This window comes from Prosopis cineraria, unplaced genomic scaffold, assembly GCF_029017545.1.
Source record: "Prosopis cineraria cultivar Desert tree isolate PC_DT_omini unplaced genomic scaffold, ASM2901754v1 PC6, whole genome shotgun sequence".
NCBI lineage: Eukaryota > Viridiplantae > Streptophyta > Magnoliopsida > Fabales > Fabaceae > Prosopis > Prosopis cineraria.
The window spans coordinates 7102319-7127029 of record NW_026555337.1 but is presented as its reverse complement, the minus strand read 5'-3'; the positions used below and the strand labels follow the sequence as shown (position 1 = coordinate 7127029).

At 31.9% G+C, this 24711-nt stretch overlaps 2 protein-coding genes and 1 pseudogene across 3 annotated transcripts; 2 read left to right on the top strand and 1 right to left on the bottom strand.

Annotated features, from left to right (window-relative positions):
- Window positions 1-341: 341 nt before the first annotated feature.
- On the top strand, window positions 342-3454 carry LOC129312391 (chitin-inducible gibberellin-responsive protein 1-like; annotated as a pseudogene).
- A 5625-nt stretch (window positions 3455-9079) lies between these two features.
- On the top strand, window positions 9080-11840 carry LOC129312473 (probable terpene synthase 2). 2 transcript variants are annotated; one of them, XM_054955112.1, is made up of 8 exons: window positions 9080-9189; window positions 9398-9686; window positions 9802-10192; window positions 10288-10506; window positions 10622-10763; window positions 10854-11099; window positions 11301-11624; window positions 11772-11790. In XM_054955112.1, the coding sequence occupies exons 1-7, from the start codon at window positions 9088-9090 to the stop codon at window positions 11601-11603; spliced, it is 1692 nt and encodes a 563-aa protein (XP_054811087.1). In that variant the 5' UTR covers window positions 9080-9087; the 3' UTR covers window positions 11604-11624; window positions 11772-11790. The 2 variants fall into 2 exon arrangements, with proteins under 2 accessions (XP_054811087.1, XP_054811086.1); XM_054955111.1 differs by having other exon boundaries at window positions 11301-11840.
- A 2718-nt stretch (window positions 11841-14558) lies between these two features.
- LOC129313275 (purine permease 1-like) lies at window positions 14559-15279 on the bottom strand. The gene is made up of 2 exons (XM_054956231.1): window positions 15276-15279; window positions 14559-15178 (listed from the first exon to the last, which is right to left on the bottom strand). The coding sequence occupies exons 1-2, from the start codon at window positions 15277-15279 to the stop codon at window positions 14559-14561; spliced, it is 624 nt and encodes a 207-aa protein (XP_054812206.1).
- Between the last annotated feature and the right edge of the window lie 9432 nt (window positions 15280-24711).

The window sequence follows — 24711 nt, the reverse complement described above, 5'->3', positions numbered from 1 at the left end:
GTTAGGTTAATTCAAGAATAATTCGTGACCCATGAACTATGGACTCAATTTTCTTCAATTCTTTAAAATGCTTCGAAATTCGAATTAGATCATCGACAGTGATTTGGTGGACGATTTACGATATTCTGTGAATTCGAAAGTAGGCCCGTACCCAATTCAAACCCAAGTCTTTTCTTAAATTAAAAATTGATCAGAACAAATTGGCCTTCCCCACAGTTTCAAAAACAATGAATATTCGCCGAGCACAAAGATAACGAGGAATCTCACCGCTCGGAAAGTTGCAAGTCTTCGCAAACGTGTGTGGTTTGGTCGGCGGTCTTGACCGTTAACCACCACGTTATGGGTAACGCCGCTCCGTACATTGAAGACCCCATCATCAACTCCTTTCGCCGTTTATTGTCAAAATCAGAGACATCCGTCAAAACCCCTTCCGGCCTCTTATGTTCCTTCCCTCTCATTTCTCTCTATATAATGCAAATTCCTTCTGTCTAGAGTTTTATTTCCCAAACAACTTCCTCCGAGGCCCCCTGAACTTACATTCGCCCCATTCAAACGTAGAGAACAGAATCAAAGAAAAAGAAAAGTCAAGCAGAGCTTCCAGCTTTTCAACTTTTTGGGGTTGAACTTGGAATTACTTCTGAGGTAATCTATGTTGCTTCATTCTCTTTGATTGAAACCCCGTATGAATCCCTCTGGCTATGAGGGCACTTAATAGCTATGGTTGGTAGTTTCTTCCTGTCACTTTATCTTTCACGAGTCATGAAATCTTTCATGTAAAATACAAAACCGTGCGAGGGTCGATGGGGTGTGACAATGTTGCTCTGCTCTGTTCTTGTTTTGTGGGGGTGTCGTAGTTGTGAGTAATTTGTTTCCTATTTCAGTTCTGAACTATAACTGTTTGATTCTATTACGGCCAGGCGGCATGCATTTTCTGCTTCTCTTATATGGCCTCTTTCAGTAGTGCTTTCTATGTCTATAATATATATGTGTGTGTGTGTATGATTTCGCATGATTTGATGATTTAGGTGCTTTGAATCAAGACTTCTGCGTTTCGAACAATTTCTCATCTTTGGTAGTGAAAAAGTAGTTTATAAATTCATTCCTGTCATGCTTCCGATCGGTGCCTGCATTTTTTTTTTTTGGTATTGGAGCAAAATAATAATATTTGATAGCCAAACGAAATAATCACAGGAAAATATCTTCCCTTGTTACTTTTCAAATTACGTGGGGAAAGATGGGTGTGTGAATTGTTTCCATGAAAGTATCATGAACTTTATTGTATTCTTGAGAAGTTTTGTTTGGCTGCTAGGAGTCAGTCACAATCCAAATCACAATGTTCTAGTGTCTGCTCATTTTCTTTCTGTTGTGAATTTGTGTTTGCCTTTGTGTTTATAACTTTATATGACTCATTTCATTTTTACTCTTCGTTGATTATGTTGGACATTTACAGAGCATCTTCTTTATTGTTGTAGCTGGGCTTCACTTCTGTCATTCAAACGCATTTGGTTCATGTTTCGATTGGCAACATAAATTCCAGGCTGATGCATTTCTGATTTTGCTAGTTGCCCTATTTGGATATCTTCTTTCACAGAACGGCTAGTGCCATCCTTGTAGTATGGACTCACAGCGGCCTCTCAGTTATAGTGAGACTGATACTGGACTAAACTAATTTCCGTCACATCCTGCTTTTTCATCAGTACCCAGCAGGCTGCTTGAATCCTTGAAAATTGACTTAGAAGCTCACCTAATTCCTCATTTTCTAATCACTTTGATTCCGATTCTCTTTCAACATTGAGCGACAGCCAGGATAATAAATACAGTTATAGTGAGATCCTTTCTGGTGTGAGCCCTTCTTGTGAACTCTTTTCTGGAAACCAATCACAATTGGTACGATTCAAACCTCATCCATGGATTATCACCAAGATAGACCGCATCAATATTATGGGAGGAGCTCTCTTCTAAATGATGCAAATTGTAGCCAGAAAATCAGACACGTTCTGCTAGAAATGGAGTCAACTCTGGTGGCCCCTAACAATGGTAATAATGCCTCCACGTCAAATAGTCCTCTTACTGAGAATGTTAGTAGCAGGCCAATGACCTCTGGCCATAGAAACAATCCTGGAGTCATGACCAGAGTTTACAAAATTTTCAAAGTCAGCCATTTTTGCTTCTAGTAGTCAGCGCAGTTGGGTGAAGTTGCACATGTAGAGAAACGTCACAAAGCAATAGAGGAAGAATTGGTGCAAGGTTTCCCGCCAAGTAATTTGAGACAGTTGCTGATTGCATGTGCAAAAGCGCTTTCCGAAAACACAACCAGAAAAACTTTGGTCAGTTGATTGAAAGGGCTAGAATTGTGTGTCCATTACCGGGGACCCAATCCAAAGGCTGGTGCTTATTTGGTAGAAGGGCTTGTTGCAAGGAAGGAAGCATCCGGAGAAACATCTATCGTCCCTCAGGTGCAAAGAGCCGGAAGGCAGGACTTGCTCTCCTATATATATGCACATGTTGTACGAAATCTGCCCTTACTTGAAATTCGTTTACATGGCTGCCAATGGAGCCATTGCAGAAGCCTTGCAGAAAATGAGGATCATATTCACATCATAGACTTTCAGATTGCCCAGGGAACTCAATGGGTGACTCTTCTTCAAGCCCTTGCGGCAGACCCAGTGGGCCTCCCTGTGTTAGGATCACAGGGATTGGATATCTGTTTCTAATATGCTCGTGGTGATGGGCTTGAGGCAGTTGGTAAACGGTTGGCCATAATCTCTGAGAAAATTTGGCATCCAGTTGAGTTTCATGCATTGCCAGATTTTAGGTCCTAACGTGACAAGGGACATGCTTGACATCCAGCTGGAGAGGCTTTGGGCTGTGAACTTTCCATTGCAGCTCCATCACACAGCTGATGAAAGTGTTGATGTGAATAACCCAAGGATGGGCTTCTGAGAATGGTAAAATCACTGTCTCCCAAGGTGGTTACATTGGTAGAACAAGAGTCAAACACCAACACGACGCCTTTCTTCAACAGGTTCATGGAAACCCTAGATTACTCCTGGCAATGTTTGAGTCTATGATGTCACGCTCTTGAGAGACAGCAAGGAAAGGATTAACGTGGAGCAACATTGTTTGGCCAGGGATGTTGTGAATGTTATTGCCTGTGAGGGAAGGAAAGGGTAGAACGACATGAACTGTTTGGCAAGTGGAAGTCTAGGTTGACAATGGCAGGTTTTCGGCAATACCCGATGAGCACCTATGTGAATTCTGTTATTCGAACCTTGCTGAGATACTATTCAGAGAATTATACACTAGTGGAGAAGGATGGTGCTATGTTGTTGGGGTGGAAGAGTAGAAATCTGATATCAGCCTCAGCATGGCATTGATCAACTAAGGTTTATGTTGATTTATAGTTCCATGGATCTTTACACACGATTTATTTCTCTCTTTTTGTTAGATAGGTTCATAAAAAGTTTTTATGTTCTTATACTGAAATACTCCGATTTTTGTATACAAAGATTAGGTGCATGTGTTTGTATTTGGAGCTGATGTTTTCATACTGCATAAATAAGTGAAAATTAGAAATTCTTGGCCTATTGCATTCTTATATTCTTCATGACTATGGCAAGCCCAGCTTCCCAACTTTCCGTCTGCAAACCAAGTTCGGCTTTTGCGGTGGAAAAACTTTATTGCCTAAAAGAAAAGGAGAATTTTTAGGCCATAAGATAATCTGATATCAAATTAAATGGCCTTCTGCTCCAACGTCCAACCTAAGGAGTGCTAGACTGTTTTTTGGGGCAATGGACAGATCCTTTGTTGTGAAGTGCATAGGAATTTCGGATTGCATATTTCATTGGCCCATCTCAACATCTCTTCACAAGCACCGTAGTCTAGTACGTGGCTTCTTGTTCATCAGGCTTAAATTACAGGCTTGAGGCTGAAACTCAATTTTCTAACTAGTAATTCTTGGATAAATTAAAATTTGGGTTTGGGTATCTTCTCATAACACTACTGAATGCGAGAATGAAGGCAATAGATTGTAGATGGTATTGTAGACTTGGATTTTCGTTGAAGTGTGTGCCGTCCAGGGTTAGATGTGGACAAAAGAAGAGAGAGATGTCCATCGGATTGGGTTTGGACTTTGGAGCTGGTGGGCTTTTCGTCGGCCCCTTTCAATGTCTCCTCACTGAACACCTGTGAGGTTTTTGCAAATTTGCCATGTTTTAATTATTTGGAGTAAAATATACTGGCCTCTATTTTATAGTTTATTTAATTATAAAAATGTTTCTTATTTTTTAAAACCAACGCAATCTTTCACAAAATCAAGATTATTAATTTTTCTAGCCTTAAGCACATTTGGGCTAAAAATCTTTTTTTTTTTTTTAATACATGCTAGAAAAATCTTTTAAAACACGTAAACAGAAACTTTATAATGATTAGGATATCTCGTTCCACCTTGCCTTTGTCACTTAGGCTGGCCTCAGGTGACTGAATTAAGAATTTAATATATGAGAAATAAATTGTTCACTATAATTTATATTTTATTTACTTTAATTTTTTAATTTTAATATATTTTTAAAATATTTATTGAAATATTATTATGCTTAATTATTTATGATTTTTAAAATTGAAGAGAGAGGAAAGGAAGAAGGGAGTAGACAATTTGATTATTGGGGCGAGCTAATCGTTTGCAGCATTTTTAACATCAATTTCAATTAATCGAATAGTATTTTTCAAGTTTCATCGGAACATTTTTAACAACGTTAAACATTAGATTAAAATATAAGTTTCAAAATAAATGAAAATTTTATATAATTGTAAGTTTTAAGCAAACTATAAAAAGGCAGATGTATTAAAAGGATTGGTGGAGGGAACTAATCTCTCATAATGTGACAAATCAAAGTTCAAATCCTCATTTGGATGAATTCATTAAACATGATTGCAATGACCTCCTTGTATTAATGCATTTTAGACTAGTACTTGCTAACAGATTAAGGCTTATTCTCCCGGATTTGATTCTTCTACATCAAAGTGCATTTATCAAAGGGAGGCTCATCTCAGATAACATCCTCTTGACAGTCGAAATCATTCACTATTTGAAGAAAATAAGGAGAACTCAAACTTGCTGGGTTGCACTCAAAATTGATTTTTTCAAAGCATTTGATAGAGTTGATTGGAATTTCCTACAACAAATTATGCTTATCATGAACTTTCCTTGTGATTGGATTATGATGATTTCTCAATGCTTATCTATAGTCTCTTATTAGATCTTGGTGAATGGGAGTTTGACAGCAAGCTTCAAGCCTTTCAGAGGAATAAGGCAGGGTGATCCATTATCTCCCTACTTGTTCATATTATGTTCAAATGTTCTGTCTTGTATGATAGTGGAGAAGGAAAGAATTGGTTCTTGGAAGGGCATCAAGATTTCTAGAAAGGCAGATCCAGTGTCACATTTGGCATATGCAGATGACACAATACTCTTCTTTCAAGGAAATAAAAGTAACACTCAAGTTGTTAAGGAGGTTCTGAATATTTTCTATCATCATTCAGGCTAGGAAATAAATTTTTCAAAATTCGAGCTTATATTGAGTCCAAATACTCCCCCTACGCTAAAAGAGGAAATTATAGATGCTCTGGGAGTGAGATGTTCAGATAGTATTGAGAAATACTTGGGAATACTTGTTGATGCTGCCTCTGGGAAGAATTCTATATATCATTTTCCTATCAATGCTTTTGACCGAAAACTTAGTTTATGGAAGTCTCAGCTGTTATCCCAAGCTGGTAGAATGACCTTAATCAAATCAGTTGTGTCTTCTACATGCATTTATCAATTGTCTTGCTTTCTTCTAACAAAGAAAATTGCGGGTAAGCTTGATCCAAAATGTGCTGATTTTTTCTGGGGTGTTGCTGAAAATGATAAAAGAAAGCTACATTTGAAAGCCTGGAAAAAACTTTGCAAGAACAAGAAGGAGGGAGGCTTGAGATTTAGATCTTTTTATAATTTCAACTTGGCACTTCTTGCTAAACAATCATAGAGGATAATATCAGCAAATGATTCTTCTCTGATTGGTTTAACCCTCAGAAGGAAATATTTAGAAACTCTGATAAAAGGGGAAAAAGAACTTAAACCGACTTTCTCTTGGATGATGAAGGATGTGGTCAAAGCTTCTCCTGTCGTGTCTAGCAACCTGAAATGGCAGGTTGGCTTAGGGAAGTCCATTCCCTTTGATCATATTAAGTGGTTCCCGATTCATGAAGACAAAAAATGCTTAAACTTGAAGGTGTCAGACCTTAGGTTGCATGATAGTTGTAATCGGAATGTGCAGCTTATTAATTCTTGCCATAACCCACAGCATGCACGGGAGATCCTTTTTACTCCTTTTTCCATTTTTGATGAGGAAGATCGATTAATTTGGATAGGCAGTACCTCCGGAGAATACAAAGTCAAAAAAGGATTTCAAATGATCAATGATGCTTCTGGGGATATCAACCATAGCTATTTGGTTTGGAATTTTATATGGAAATTGCAGCTTCCTCAGAGAACTATTCTTCTGGGCTGGAAAATTCTAAACCATGCTTTGCCTACTTCAGATATCTTGATGGAACATCCTATCAACAGCTCTGGAATTTGTTCTTTCTGCAATGAAGAAGGGGAGTCTCTTAATCATGTTTTTCTCCATTGTCATTGTGCTCGGGCTATTTGGTTTGGTCTTGATCTTGCTCTTAGAACTGATGTGATTCATGACTGCACAGAGTTCATTTTATACTGGTGTCATAAAGCGATTTCTTGCAAAGACTGGATTCAGGTGGTCAAGATGATTTTTATAACTTTGCAGTTTTCTGGGATAGTAGAAATCTGATGAAACACCAGAACAAAAAGCTGTAATCCTACACAGATAATCCATAAAATTCGATGGCTGTTATCAACTTGTGAGTTGGCCTTTTCAATGCAGATATCTCATTCTAATGCAGTTCAAGAAACGAAGAAGGAATGAGAAATATCACATGCAAAAGCCAGAAAAGGATGGTTTTTGTTTGTAGGCATCCAGAGAATTAAGAGTAGAACCAGACAGATATCTTGCTATGCTCAAGTTATAATCTTTCATGATTTTCAATTGGTCATTAAGCGAAGAGATGACAACCTGCTGAAGTTGCAAATAATATGTCTTATGGAGACTATCAAGAACTACATTAAATGGATCACTGACTTGGGAGAATTTGGAGCTCCTGGATTCTCTAATATTACAATGGTTTTTATTAAGAAAAGACAAACTAAATTTTTCATACAATCTGCTGACAAGGATGCTGCTCTAAAAATTATGGCTCATGATATTAATAATCTTCTGTATTATTTTAGTAATGTTTTCTTTGAACTTTTACCTTCTTCAGCTTTAGATGCTTGGAATAGGTCTTTTCTAAGTGCTTAGTCTTCCAGATTTGTTGATCTTGTTTCTCTTAATTAGGTTTCTTTTCTTGTATCTTTGTTTCTTATAATAAAAAAAATTGCATTTTAGACTAAATGACGAGGAAAGTTAGACTAGCTGAAAGATAGTTATAAAGTATTTCACGTACCTACATGATAAATTCATATGGTAAATATCCTCCATCTTTTTTTGTTTATAAATGGTCTATCTTCTATCTTCAAGAAAGATACACGAAAATAATTCCAAATTGTTCGAAGATTCAATTATTTATGATTTAATTTCTTAGGTAAGAAAATTGAAAATTAGGTCAGAAATATTTTGCATGGTCAAGTCAACGCAGCAACGCCGAGGGATTAGCAAAGCTTGGCGGCGATGACAACGGCTCGTACCATGAAGTCATCCTTGTCTACTCAAAAATTTTGTCCACGAACCTCGTGCTTTTTTATAGAATTTCAATAATATTTAGTATTCACAGTTCTTAAATAAAATTATCTACTATGAGTTATTGAAAAAACAATCCCTGTATTTTGCTCGAATTTTAATATATATTTCTATTTTTTTTTTGATGTTATAAGTTTTTATATTTTTAATAAAGACATTAACATGGAACAAATGGTACTAATAATGCTGATACATGTCAATTAATGCCATTAATTTTGTACCTATGTGCCAAGTTGATGCTGACATAAATTTTTTAATAAGCAAAATTAAACAAAAAAAAGTTTACGCCAAATGAAATAAAAAGCTTATCTAAATTTTTAAACGATCAGCAAAATACACAAATTGAAAAAAAGACTTGGTTCTTCATTTTCTAAGGTACAAAAAAGTCTAGGTCAACTTTTTTATTTCATTTGATGTAATCTTTTTTTTTAAATGTTTACTTATTAAAAATCATGTTAACATCATTTTGACACATAAGCACAAATTTAATAGTTTTAATTGACATGTTAGTATTATTAACACTATTTCTACTATGTTAACATTTCTCTGAAAATGAAAGGATGAATACTGCAGATGAAAAAAAGTGTAGAGATTTGAAATACCAAAAAAAAGTATAAAGATTTATACCAAATCCTAACAAAATGCAAAGACATGTTTTCTTTGAATTATAAAATAAATATATATATATATATATATATTGAATGAAAATGATAAAATATTGATAGATATTACATGTGTTGATTGGCCCACTAAGAAAAACGTCTAATAATGCAACAACGTACAACTTGAACGGTCCAATTTTTCTTTCCTTTAGCCATGGGTTGATATAATGAGCTGCTTATGAAATTGAATCGTTAACCCGCACACGCGCGCGCGCGCGCGCAATGGAACATCAAATCATCTTTAGTTATTAAGTTAATACGCTTACATTTATCATTGCTTTCACATTATCTTGCGAAAATTTTTAATCTCTCTCTCTCTCTATATATTCGTTATTAAAATATATTAAAAACTACTCAAATATCTCATCCTATAAACAAATAAAAACAAAGTTTCAATGAAAAAATAGAAACGACTTCTTTTGTATGTACAGCGGTCTAATACTCACGCTTACCTAACCCCAAAGGAAAGTCCGAAAGTGGATTCAATGAATGAAATCCTCTATATAAATGAATTGAATACATATCAAGCTCTTAATTTCTATCAAAGCCACATTTCAAAATACGAAGCCATGTCTGTTGCGGCATCTCATCATGACAACACGAGAAGATGTGTCAACTATGCTCCTACCATCTGGGGAAACGAGTTTCTTCAATTTGCTTCAAAATCTGTGGTATTTAATATACACATACACACACCATTATATGCATATGCAACCTAATGATCGAATACCTGGCTAGTTTATTTATTTATTTTGTTTTTTTTTTTTGGAATTGAACATGTCTTAAAATTAATTAATTACTGTCTGTTCAGTGTTCATTGAATTAAACCAGATTGTGGCGTGTGAGGATTACATGTGTGTTTGTGATTTGATTTTTCAGGAAGTTGATGACAAGGTGGAACATAAAGTGAATAAAGAGAAAATAAAGATGTTCATATCTTCCAACCATCAGAGTCGTCTACAAATGCTAAACTTCATTGACTTGGTCCAACGTTTGGGAGTCTCTTACCATTTCGAACATGAAATTGAAGACGCATTGGCAAAGCTTCACAGCATTTATACCAGAAATAACAGCCTTATCACGCATCGGGATGGGGATGATAATCTTCACTCTCTTGCTTTACTCTTTCGATTGCTGAGGCAACATGGATATCCCATTTCATCATCTGGTATATGTTATTCAAATTTAATTCGCTCGTCAATATTATTTTGCCTTGTCTAATATCAGATCAAGAGCTTTTCTCTTCTCAAGAGCTTACACTAATTCGTGTGTATATGAAACAGATGTATTTGAGAGATTCAAAGACGACAAGGGCGAGTTTAACAACGAAAATGTTAGCAAGGATGTGAGAGGAATGTTAGCCTTGTATGAAGCTGCACAATTAGAGGTTCACGGAGAAAACATACTTGATGAAGCTCTTCATTTCACTTACACTCGCCTTAAATCCTTGACTGATGACACCCAACTGAGCCCTTGTCTCAATGCACAAGACAGCCACCGCTTAAGTCAGCCTCTTCACAAGAGATTGAGTAGGATAGAAGCAAGGCATTACATGTCTTTAGTCTACCAGCAGCAAGATCCTTCCCAAAATTACTTAATGCTGCTCAACTTTGCAAAGTTAGATTTCAATATGCTGCAGAAACTGCATCAGAAAGAACTTGGCAATATCACCAAGTGAGAAGCGCTATAATCTTAAATAGTATATTAATGTCGACCCACAGGATAAATATAATTAACAGTAAAAGCTCTTTTTTATTTGAATTACACAGGTGGTGGAAAGAATCAGAGTTGACAAGAAAGGTGCCTTATGCTAGAGATAGGTTGGTGGAGTCCTTCTTTTGGCCATTAGCCATGTCCTATGAGCCTCAATTCAGCACTGCAAGAATGATAACCGGCAAAATGGTTGCTATTATCTGTCTTCTTGATGATACCTATGACGCCTATGGCACCCTTGAAGAACTCGAGCTCTTCACCGAGGCCATTCACAGGTTTAATGTTTAATCACAGATTATACGTAGCTGGGGCCATTATATTACCAATCCTGTCACTGAAATCACGAATTTTACGACTTAAATTAATTCCTCGTTTTATCTGATTATCCAGATGGGACGTAAGTCCTATTAAATCTCTTCCAGAGTGCATGAAAGTGGTGTTTGAAGCAGTAGTGGAGGTGTGCAATGAAATGGAGACGGTGACTGCAAAACAAGGAACGTCAAATCTTGTGATGCCGCATGTGAAACAAGCTGTAAAGGCGATACTTTATAATATAACTTATAATTTCAAATGATACTTCATTCGAGTTTAACTTTGCTACTTACATATATTCTGTTTGTAGTTTTTCAACTTGGCTAAGGCGTACTTGATGGAAGCAAGATGGTGCTATGAAGGCTACATTCCAAGATATGAGGAGTACAAGGATAACGGAGTTGTGTCTTCTACTTACCCACTTCAGATAACTTCATTCCTGGTCCTTGGAAACCTTGCAACGAAAGAGGTTCTTGAATGGATTGCCACCGATCTGACAATTGTTAGGGCTAGCTCAATTATCGGCAGACTCATGGATGATATGGCCTCTCATAAGGTACAGCTTAAGACACCTTGCATGCACATGAATTCAACGTAACCTAAATATAATCAATTTTGATGTTTCTAATGAAACAAGAAAACGAAACTGTTGGTTCTATATATCCTTACATTTTAGAGTATTATTATATTAATTGGTAGAGACGATGCGAGAAGTTTTATGGTTTTGCATGGATATATAATGTGTGTGTGTGTGTAGTTTGAGCAGGAGAGAGAGCATGTTGCTTCAGGAGTGGAGTGTTGCATGAAGCAGTTTGGAGTTTCAGAAGAAGAGGCTTATAAAATTCTCAGCAATGACGTCAGAAATTGCTGGAAGGATATTAATGAAGAGTGTTTGAATAATCCACATGACGTCCCAAAATCTGTGCTTGATATTGCTGTCAATTTTGCTCGAGTGTCTGAAGTTGCCTATGAAAACCTGCGAGACAGATTCACTAATGGCGAGTCCCTCAAACATTATGTAGACCAACTCCTTCTGGATCCCATACCCATTGAACCGTGACGTAGCTTTATATATTTTTAAGTTAAGGTTTAAATTTGCTCTTGTATTTATTTTTTAAGAGTACTGGACATTTTATATTCTTATGTGGGATAATTTTACTCTTGAACTATTTTTCAGAGGAGCAAAAACTCTCTTTCATTAATCAGCCGTTAATTTTTCCGTTTTCAGCTGATTTGGCATGTACGTGGAGCCCATGCATAGTAATATGTAAGATGTAGCATGTCCTTTTATGTTAATTTACCTCTGAATTCTTTTTTTTAGGAGCGTTAAGCACTTTAAAATTTTTTTCTTGGAGAGTTGGACCTTTTAAAATAAAATTAAATAAATATTGTTAAAGTATTAAGTATTTTAATATTTAATAATTTAAATATTATTATTAAATCAGGTAGTGTAATGTTTCAAATAGTAATATTTAAAACATTAAATATTAAAATACTTAATATTTTAATAATATTTATTAAATTTTATTTTAACAAGACTTCAGGATGCATAGCGCTCCGAGAAAAATACTTTAAGGTGTTTAATGCTTACAAAAAAATAATTTAAGGATAAATTAATACCAAAAGATATAGTCATGTCACCAGTGACGGACCTACATATTGTTGAGGGGGGCAATTGTTGGGAAAATTACAAAGAGAGGTAGGGGTTTTAAAAATTTACCCCCATTGTTCCTATGATTTTAAACCCATTAAACCCAAACTAAAATGTATTTCAGTTCAAAAATATTTAGGTCTTTCATATTTCACTTAAGCCTAATAATTTTTAATTTTTAATTTATTATATTTAAATTTAGATTACTTTTATAGGAATATAATTTTTATTTTTATTTTTATTTTTAATATTTTACAAATCTAAAGTCAAACTAAATAATAAATAACCTTAATAAAAATAAAATCTGAAATTTTAAAACATACAAAAACTAAAATAAGACTAAAAGACAGGAAGATAGAGAGACTCTTTGCTAGAAAATAGAATTTGAGACAAGAAACAGAGTGAATGGTGTGAGAATGAGGTTAAGTGTGAGAAAATAATTAAAGGTAGCAATGATATTGCCTGTTGTCACAATAATTGTAAAAAGAGTTTTTTTTTGTTAAGCTTGTGAAAAATCGGTTGCATAATCGAATGAAAAACCTATAATTTAATAGTATTGATAATAAGCTGATCATTCAACAGTTTCAAAACATGAAGCCACATAGAGAAAACTTGTAAAGTATGTAAATATTTATTCTATATATTAAATTTTTTTTCTTAATTATTTTTACATTTTATATAATTTATGCCCCCATTCAGGATCTTGTGTTTGCCATTGAATGTCACTATACGTGAGTTTAAGGCACATGCCACATCAACAGAAAATGAAAAAATTAATAGTTAATTAACAAAAAAAAATTTCTTTTAAAAAATAATTTAAAAATAAAATTATTTCATTTAAAAATATATAGTGCTCAATGTTTTTAAAAAATAAATATATGAATAAATTTAAACCTTAACTTTATATTTTAATTTGTTGTTGTCAAGTTTGACGGCGATATGGATTGTGGAATATTTATAGCTACTTCATAGGTTATCGAATGATGCCGTTACTTTTATCGTTGTGTTTGTTTATCTGTTTTGAGGCATGGACAAAAGTGATTACGTTAGAGGATCTTATCTTATATGCTAGCTACAGCAGGCGTTGATTTCCATGGTTTCTTTTTTGGACCGACTCTGTTGTCCAATGCTAAACAATAAACATACCCGTCAACTTTGGCTAGGAGGCAATAGCATTAATAAGCACGTGTCATTAAAGGGAAAAAAAATGATTTTTGCATATATATAACATACTTCTTTCCTTAAAAAATATAAAATATTTTTAATCGAATCTTATCTCTCAATAATTAGTTATTTATTTTTTAATTAATCCTATCTTTTTATATTTACCCCTATTAAACATCCTACAGTAAATATAAAGTCATTATTAATAGAGATATTTTTAAAATAATAATGATTACACATCAAAAGATTAAAAATATTTTATATTTTTAAATAGAGGGAGTATGTTGTAAAATTTAGAGCACACAATAAATGAGTACGTATGAGAAGTTGCGTACATAGTTAAAAATATAGATTAAAAATGGAAGTATTTATCCTTTTACATGCCACAATAAATTGAACTTTAAAAAACACTGATCTGAGAATAAAAAAAAAGCACAATAAATAAATAAAAAAAGTATTTAGTCCTCGGCTTATAACTTGGCTTCAGGCCCTCTCCTGGGGACACACATTCATGTCTTACATATTATCCTATTATTTTATTTAAATATTTTCATAATAGTGGTTCATTACTGAAAAATATTTTAAAATATTTTATATTTTTTAAGAAATTAAGATTTTAAATTATATTTAATTTATTTTATTAGTATTTTTTTTAAGATCAAAAAAATTGGAGCGAATGGATTGGATTGAGTATGACTAAGTGTGTGTTTGGTTTTCAGTTTGTCAAAAGTCAGTTTGATGAAAGTTTATTTGACAAAAATCAGTTGAGTGAAAGTCAGTTGTTGTAATGAAATTTTTGTTTGGATATTTTTTTTCAAAAGTCAGTTTGACAAACTGAAAGTTGTTTGGATTAATAAAAATTTATTCTTTTAAAATGTACTTTTTAATATAAAATGACCAAAAAGGACATTAATTTATGATAATTTATAATTTTTATTATATAAATATAATATATTAGCAATGTTTAAAAATGTGAAACAAATTTAAAATAACATAAAATTTAAAATGTTAAACAATAAGAAAAAATATAAAATTTAATTTTGAAAAAAATTATGTTATGAAATTTAATATATTAGCAATAGTCACTCTTTGCTTGCTCTTGCCGTACATAAGCTCTATCAAAGGCAATAAAAAACCATACAAGGCCGCCGCCGCCGACGTTAACACGAACCCCAGCACGTATTGCTTGGTGGACTCGCCTCAGGGGCGATCTCCAGATGAATGAAGAGCCAGCATACCAGCTCCAGTAATGAGCAAGACGACAGCATTTATGGAGAAAAGGGTGAACTTTTTCCTGACGAGAAGGAAGGCAAAGGCGGCGGTGAAAGCTAGCTGGGTGGCGATGATTAGAGCAGACGTGGAGATGGGGAGGCGAGCTGAGCTACAAGCATAGAGGTAATCATCGAGGCTAGACAGAACACTGATGACGAAGGCTGAAAGGAACAAGCTCGTGTCGATGAAGATGAAGGGCTTGGCTTGTCGGGAGAGGCGGCTGCGAATGAAAGAGATGAATAGGGGAAGGAGGCAGACAAGGAATCCGCCGGTTTTGAGCCAGCTGGAGAGCCAGACGCGTTTGCCGCTGTGGAGGAAGTAGAGGCAACTTATGAGAGGGCCGCCGCTGGTGCCTAGACGCTGGAGATAAGGAGCTCGGGATCTGTGACTAGATGGCGGAGGAGAGACGGAGGAGAGAAGGAGGAGCAGCGACAGAGCGACGGACGAGAGACCAGTGAGAAAGGGACGAGCGAGCGAGAGAATATGCAGAATGAAAGTGAGGCCACTGTCGGTGCACGTGAAGAAGGAGAAGATGAGGGCATCATGGTCTTTTGCAATATTAGGTACCAATCATTAATGCTCAATATTTCTCATCTGCGTTTGAAAAGCTCCCAAAAGTTGCTTTTTATTTTTTCAGTTTCATACCCATTTAAAAGCCCTTTTAAAAAGCACATTTTATCTCAAAAATATATTCCAAACAACATCCCACATCTCAAAAGTTAAAATTCACATTTGGAATGTGAAAAGTAAGTTTACCAAACGCACCCTAAAGCGAAGAGAAATTTGGCGGAACCTGGGACTACGAATCTCAGCGTTACACATCGTGTCATGATAAATTGTGCAAATAGCATCCAAAATATTAAGCTTTTGAAATATATATAAAAACTCTTTGTAATTTTTAAATTTCAAACATCTAAAATTTTATTGTCAAGTTAAAGAAGATGGCTGTTATTTTTAAGAGTTAAAATGAGTATTATATTAACATTTGACTGGACTCCACAAATATAAGAGTAACTATCATTTTTTTTGATTTAACAGCAATGTTTTAGGCATTTAAAATTTAAAAATTGAGGAGAGTTTTTACATATTTAAAGAAATTTAAAATCTAAAATATTATTCGCGTAATAATTTAAAGTTTAAAATATTCATTAACCTTTATTTTCTTCATTTAAAAATGTTAAACTGTTAAACTTTATTGACTTGATCCAATGTTTTTTTTCGTAATTAATTTCCAACCAGCGACCGCCCTGGCAAAATATTTACTCAAGTTAAATATTAATCATTTTTCTAAAAATAATTCCAAATATTTATAAAATTATATTAGAGGAAAACATTTACTGAAATTAAATACTAAATAGCCAGGCATGTGAGTTTTATTTTTATTAATTTTAATTTATTTATTTCTGTTATAGAGTAGGGAAACAATTTAAAATTTTATTTTTGAAATGACTACTTTCTCTATTCTTAAACTATTAAAGTTTAATATTATAACAATATATATATATATATATATATAATATTTTAGTTAAACAAACTTTTGACGAGGATGAGTCAAACTTTTTAAGGGAATGAATGAATTTTTTGTTTTGAAAGATGGGGGCAATTGTAATTTTTTAAAAGAGGAAGAGAAAATATTTAGAGTCATTATGGGCTTATTTGGTAACATATTTGTGAACAATTTTTTTTTTCAAAATAAAAAATAAAAAAATTGTTTGGTAATATGTTTTTAGAAAGTGTTTTGGAGAACAAAAAATTAAATATTATTTTAGAGAATAGAAAAAATAAAAATATCTTTTAGGTGTTCTCTTATTTTTGTTCTGAAAAACAAAAGAGAATATAAAAAATTAGGAGCGTTCGACTTGAACCCATCTCAATTGACCTGATTTCGTCCTAATCATATCGAGACAGGTCTTGTCTTGACCCGAAAATAATTGGGACGAGGCTTTACGAGACAGGATAAAAAAAAATTTGAGACCGAACAGGACACAGGATTACCATCGGGATGTCCCGCCCCATCCCAAATATTATATATATTATTTTTATTTTAAATATATTAATTATATTAATATAATTTAAACTTATATTAATTATATCAATTATAATTTCAATATTTGCAATTCTTATTTAAAACTAAAGTTTTTTTATGTTGATAATTTTAATGACATGGAGTAAACATAACGATATCTTTCTTTATAATATATTAATTATATTAATGTAATTTCTTATATCTATCTGTTTAATAACTTTTATTTATAAAGTAAGAAATTATTTTATTTTCAGAAGAGTAATTAGCTTAATACATTTTCACTAAAGTAGAAAAATAATAATTTAATGTTGTACTTGACTTGCCTATTGTTGCTACTCTTATAGCATAAAGATCACCTGTATTTGCCATTATAATGTGTAGTTTTAATTAATATAATTCAATAATTGACTTTAAATTGTTGTGATTTATGTACTTATATTGTTTTGATTTTAAACTTAATAAACTATATAATTTAAAATTTTAATAAATGTTATTTTCTAGATTTGTCTTCGATATTATCTCATTTATTGGGACGGCGGGATATCCCTATCTTGTCCCGATCCCATCCTGACTCTTAACAGGACTGGACGACTTTTAGGATGGGATGGGACACGAGATTAAAATTCAATCTCGATTATTTTTTTGGGATAGAACACGAGATGAGGGTGTCTCGGTCCCGTCCCGTCCTGACTTCTAACGAGATTGGATGACTTTCGGGACGGGACGGGACAGGGACAAAATTCAATCCCGATTATTTTTTCGAGATGGGACACAAGACGGGGATGTTTCGGTCCCGTCCTGTCCTATGAACATCCTTAAAAAAAATAACTATTTTTATTATTTTTTTAGTTCTTAAAATATGTTCTACAAAACACTATTTTTTAGAATAATAAAAAAATAAGAAAAAATATAACTTCAGATTTTTACACTTTGCTTGAATTTTGCTATATATCTCTGCACTTTTTTTTTGATATTCTAGGTCTCTATACTTTTATTTTTTAGTATTTTAGATCCTTATAACACCACTTATGAAGGGACCTAGAGCTAATCAGATTAGTGGTATCAATGTTGCCTATTTCTTCACTTTGTAGGAGAGGTTGTAGGATCAAACCCTTCTTTTGTTTGAATGAATAAGAAAAAATAAAAAGAAAAGAAAATGAGCAAATTTATAATGACTATATATCCTTATATCAAAGCATATCATATTTCATATAATTGTTTTCCCAAAAATAAATTGAAGGAAAAATCACATTAAAATTAGCTTCATCAGAATATTTAAAATGAATTGATTTATTAAAAATAAATTTTTCGTATCATTATATTTTAAAACCAAAAAATTTAGTATAAATTTATTATTTGTATATCTAAAATATTAAATGGGGACAATTAATTTAAATTAAACACACTCCATCTGTACGGCAAGTGTAGCTCTGGTGAGATACTTGCGCTGTGTCGAAGAAGAAGAGGAAGGGCACGGGGTATGCATGGTTTTGTACAGGGAGAGAGAGGTGGACAATGGCCGCCGCAGTAACAACGTGAAATATTGAAAACGAAAAACTAGAAGAAAGAAAGAAGGGTACACACGTATAACAACAAATTTCTTCCTAAAATCTCTCCACACCGAGAGAAGATTTGAAAATAAAATGTGATGCATCCGCACGTTATTTTCTCTCATATTTTTCTTTCTCCTCACTTCTCCTTCCTTATTAAAATAGGATAAAATTTGTTTTCTTCTTTATTTTTCCCTCACATTTTTAGTAGCCCCAAGCAATTTCATAATACCAAATAAGTCTCTTAATTTTTAAGTGACATTTTGTTATTATTCCAAATGATATGGGGACATGCAACTCTGCATCTTAATTTTACAATTTTATTGTAGTAAATTTGTAATTTATTTTTTTAATTTGAAAAAAATATAATTTGCAAATTTGACACCCAATTTTACAACTTCAATCCATTAAATTTGTAATTTATTTTTTAAATTTTAAAAAAGAACATAGATGTTAATATTTAAAATTTAAAAGTAATAAAGTCATTATTTTAACAATCCTAAAAATTTGTAAATTTGACTCTTAATTTTACAACTTTAAACTAATAAATGGCAACTTTTTTTTAAATTTTAATTACATATTTAACTTAAGCATATTTTATTTAATTTTTGTCGGGGAAAAAAAACAGATGGGACTTTTCTTGAATTCTGAAATTGATTAAGATTTAAATTGAATTAATTGTTTCTTTGAAATTTAGCGCCCTTCTCCCCATCTAAAAACGAGTTATTAGTGTGCTGTACCTACTGAATTGAATTGATCATCACAGCAGCTTCACTATGCATATTCAGTAGGTTCATCACATAATGACACTTGTCCAGCTGGACACGTGTCGTTCTATAAAAAATGCAAATTGTTTGTTTCAGCTCCTCACCCTCATCAGATGTGAGTAGAATTTATTGGACCATACAATTTCCTGCATTGACAACCATGTATATTATTTAATTTCAATTATTAGATTTTAATCAGATTTCGAATTAATTTATATAATTATTGATCGTTATACCCGTGCGCGATGCACATGTATTAACTCTCATTGGTAATAGTACAAAAATAAGCTCAGGTTTGGATGACATTAGGATAAATATTTGTACATTATGATGTCAAAAAAGTCATTTAAAACCTTAATCTTTTGAAAAAATAATATATCTTTTCAATTATACTCTTATTAAATATTTTTTTATAAGTGCCTTATAATGACAATTAAAATTTTAATAATTATTTTTTTAAAAAATATAATAGATGAAGTAGGGATTTAATTAAAAAATAATTATAAAAATTATTAACATTTTATATTTTAAATTAAATAAACTTTTAAAAAATATTTTATATCGTGATTTGAAGGGAATATTTTTTAGTATTGGTTTAATATTGACCGCTCATTTTTCTATTGAGTCCCAAGCCAACCTTTTTCTATCATAAAATATTTATAATCTTTTGTATTTTATTTACTATATAATAATTAAAAAATTACTATAAAAAAATAGGTCGGTAGAGCTACAGCAACCATTCCACGCTATTTACAATAGAGAATAGATTTATATAATTATTAATCGTTTCTAGCAAATGCCACTGTTTTGTTTTGTTTTGTTTTTGTTTTCCGTTTAGATTCATGTGATTGTTGGGTTAGGGTCAGTTGCGTTGTTTCTCATTACCCTAAGCCCTTAAAGTTTTGCATGAAATACATTTTTGACAAAAATACAAAAAAAGTTGTTAAGCTATGTATCCTGGAAAAGTCCTCCGTACGATAGAAATAAAATAATCATTTTCCTGCCGCAACGTCATCTTTTATACAAAACTATGTTAACAAAGTTTATTAAATATATTTTATAATTTTATTTTTTAAAAATAAGAATGCAAATTTCATAAATACCTCTTCATTTAATGCTCCAGCCACTTGTAAGACAACATAATAAGAAGGGTAATTTTCAAAAAACATCTTCATTAAAACCTCATTTTTGTCAAAATACCCTATATTTTGAGATCTTGAATGTAAATTAGGATGGAGGGAGAATTAAGTAGGCCTTGAAGAATGAAGATAAATGGTAGATTCCTTCCAATTAAGTAGGGACATACTTCTTCTGTTTTTGAATGTAAGAGAAAATAATTAAGTCATATAGTTTAAAAAAATTAGTTAATTATAATAATTATATTGAAAAATTTAAAGAATGTTCAAAATTATCCTGTAAGTAATGAAGCAAATATGTCTGGAGAAAATAAACACTAACTTTATGCAAGACAATTTAAAAAAAAATTAATAAATGCTTCTTAAAATTTATAATTTTACTTATAAATAAAAAACATGATAATTTTTTTTATATTTGAAAATGGAGTAGTGCACAATAATTAAAATTTAAACTTCTAATCACTTGCTTAAATCGCAAAGCCCTTACCACAATGTTTTGATTGGAGCAGTGCATATTTTCAGTTGTAGAGTGTATGTAAGAACTTTGGATTGGGTTTGGAGCTGTTGGGTATTTCATCGGCCCATCCCAATGCGTGGTGGACATCTTGTTCATTGTAAAAGTATACGAGGTATACCCTATTTGAATCAAAATGTCATTTTTAAAACAAAATATGATAAAAAATTTCCTCTCTCTGTCTTGCATTCCTCACACACATACACGCACAAGTGCACTACCAAGTAAAGTATCAAATTTTAAAAACTTCATTTATGTTTGTTTTGAATTTTTTAGTATAGTTTTTAATTAGGATTATTAAGATAGTTTTTTTATTTTATTAAAATATTAGGTTTGTTTTGGTGTTGACTACTAGAAAAATGTAAATTAGTGAGGGATCGCCTATTCTGTTATAAAATACCAAATTAGTGAGAAATGTTAATTTCATAGTTTGACTTAAAATTAGCGAGAAAAATAATAAGGGACTGTGAATCTCTTTTTAAAATAAGAGAATTAATGAAAAAAATAGTGAAAAACTACCAATTTTTCTCTTAAATAAGACAATTAGCGAGAAAAATAGTGAGAAATTGTGAATCTCTCTCTAACAGAGAATTAGAGAGAAATTTTGCAATGAATTTTATCCCTAACTAATTACTGAAAAAAAAACTTTTGACAATGACTTTTAATTATATATTTAATTATTTTTATTTAAAAATAAAAATTAAATTTAAAAATTAACTAAAATATTCATAATAAAATTATTTAATATTTTATTTATTTTAAGTTGATTTTCATTAATAAAATAATATTTTATTAAAAATATAATATAAAGAATAATTTAAATAAAACATAAATATTTTTAACATATTAATAATTGAAAATAAAATTTAATATATATGTGTGTGTGTATTTTTATAATATATTATTTGATATATTTATGTAGTTAAATAATATATATTTAATTTCTCATATAATGACTGCAAGTGCCTTTCAGTTTAACTGGCAAAAAAAGAAAGCATGAGGCTTGAAAGATATGAGATCAAGGTTTAAGTCTTAAATTTGGCATAAACATAATGAATATATGACATGGTAAGGAGCAAGTGACATGGTGCAAGGTGGACAATGACATGTTATGAATTGTCACACATGTGGCAAGTAATAGGGCACGAGATGGTAGGTGATGTAGAGGTTGACAAGGCATGAGATTGTTGGTGGCATGTCATAATTTGACACACACATAGCGAGTAATATGGCATCATTGTTTTTAAATATATGCATATTTAGCGAGGGACTAATCCGTAGCTAAATGAATTTTGAATAGTTTTAGCGAGGGATTCAATCCCTTGCTAATCTAGAGAGGGACAAAATTCCTCGCTAAAATTCAATTTAGCTAGGGAAAATGACATTTAACTAGAGATTTATCCCTCACTAAATTTTATTTTTCTAGTAGTATTAGGTATATATGGCTTGCTATGCCAATCAATTTAAACAAAGAAAGAGGAAGGCTTTTTTTCACCAATATACTATAAATAATAAAAGAAACTACCTAAATGTTGCATCGTGAAAAATATTTATCAAAGTACTATACTGAACATCATTCAGACCAAGAACGAGTTTGTAATTGTGAATAAGTTGTTCAGCCTAAGAACAATTTTTTAGTCATAAATTATTTTTTTTATTCAATGAAAAGTGAAATTGTTCAAGGCAAGAATGATTTCAACTTTTTTCATTGCATGTCATAATATTCATTGTCAATTGCGATACTCTCTTACTTTTCTTTATTGATATCATCATCCCCTTTCACCTCTCTCAAACCTACTCAATTTAAATTTTATTACATGCCACTCTCATCAGTATTCCTTTTCAACCCACCCATTCCTACTTAGTTTGGATCTATCATGCCTTTATTTGATAATCTCGCACTATATTTGGCTGAATACAATACTTTTACTTTTGAATTACATCATTTATGACTTGTAATCATTGAAGATTATGAGAAATATTTTGGAAAAAAAGCCATGATTTAATAATAGCACCTTCACCTGCACATTAAAGCAATTTGGCTCCTTATGTAGTAGCAAATTCTAGTTTAGCATGTGTGATAGGAAGTGGGGTTTGATGACACGTATTGCAAAATGGGGAAATGGGAAAATTGATTGAAGTATATCACCGTGGCTATTGAGAAGTAGATTGTTGTACTTAAATTTAAAATTTATCATGGCTTAGATATGAGAATGGAGAAAGAGTTGAAATGGGTGAGGAAGATAGAAGTGCTACAAAAATCACTACAGAGGAGGAGCTGGAGGTGGAAGGTTGAAGATCGAAAGATCAAAGAAAAACAAAAGAAAATTAAAATTTGATTCAAGAACACCTACATGCATCCAAGGTCACCAACGATCGTTGCTAGAAGGGTAAGGTTCAACTGTCATCAATCCAGTTGCAGTAGCCATCGTCATCATCGTTACCAATTTAGTCCTTTATCATGCCGCCATTGATAGACATGGTAGGTGATAAAGCTGGGTCAAACACGAAAGAAGAGATATTGAGGGTAAAAATGAGACAATAAGCAAGGAATTGGGGGGGAAGTGAGTTCTTTAGGCCCAATGATGGAACTCCTTTCCACCATTTTTTATGGAACCTAGTTCAATGAGGAAGTAAGATCATGCTTACCAAACATTTTAATTTTTTGATTTCACTTCCACTTCCACTTCTCCAACTCTAGTTCCACTCTACCAAAAAGGTCATAATTTTCTTAGTGTGGTCAATCACAAGCCATGGCCCTTAGTTGTAATTATAGTTTTTGATATTCGGTAAAAATTTTAGGGATAATCAAACTTTTGGGCCCTCAAGTTTGTCTCAATTATTGATTTAATCTCTTAAGTTTAATTTTTATCAATTTGATCCCTTAGGTTTTCTTGAATTATCATGTGAGTCCTTTAAATTTTAAAACACAATTTGACTTTTAGAAAATCTAATGTGTAAAATAGATTGATTATTTGACACACATAAGTAGCTAAATAAGAACAAATTAACTCTCAAATAAGTTTAACTTTTACTAGTATAATTCTTTACAATGTATTTTGTTCCCTTATTTTTTAAAATTTTAGAGTCTATCTTTCTCTACCTAAATAATTATACTCATTTTCATTAATTTATATGGCTTCCATCAATATCCAATTATCCAAATCAACAAATTTTAACAATGCAACCTAATTTTTTAACAATAAAAATCAAATTAATAATCGAAGTAAATTTAAGAGACTCAATTAATAAAAATTAAACTTGAGAGACTAAATTGATAAATAAGACAAACTTCAAGGACTAAAAGTTATATTATCTCAAAATTTTGTTTAACTTTATTCTTTTTCTTTCTACCTTTAAATTTCATGCTTTAATTACTATTGTTAATTGAAGTAGCCTTACTCCATGATTTTTGAGTTATATGTTTTATCTAAGATTTTGCTTACTCTAATCAATTGATATAGTAACATACAAATAATTTGGCCTGACTTAAGTAATTATGCATGCTTTGTTTTTGGTGTGGGTTACATAGAAATAGTTGTGAGGTTGTGGGTTAAGTGAGATTTTAATTATTACTCTATAACTTAATTTTCTATTTAATCCTTGAATGATAATTTGGAAAAATATATAATAAAACTAGAATAATAAAGTTAAATAAATGTAATTTATGTTATAGATAAGAAAGATTAAGTCTAAGTGATTAGATTGTGATTAATTGCGCTGCTTGTGCTTGTTAATTTTTTAAGTTGAACTTGCTTTAATGATTTAATTTTAAATTAGTTTTTAATTAATTTTGTCATAAAAAAATTCCCCATCCATTTAGCTTTTTATAATCTTAATTCGAATAGTTAATCTCTTAACTCTTAAAGAGATGACCTCGATTGTGCTTTGCTGTAACATATAGTTTTTATTAATTTTAGTGAGATTTGACAGTAGCATCAATATTGACATTTGCCTATAAACTTGTTTTTTTTTAATTTGTTCACGAAATCTAGTTTAAGTATATATCATCAATTATATATACTCTTTCTGTTCAAAAATATAAATTTTTTTTTGAGGAGTTGAATGTTTAAAAATGTAAGACATTT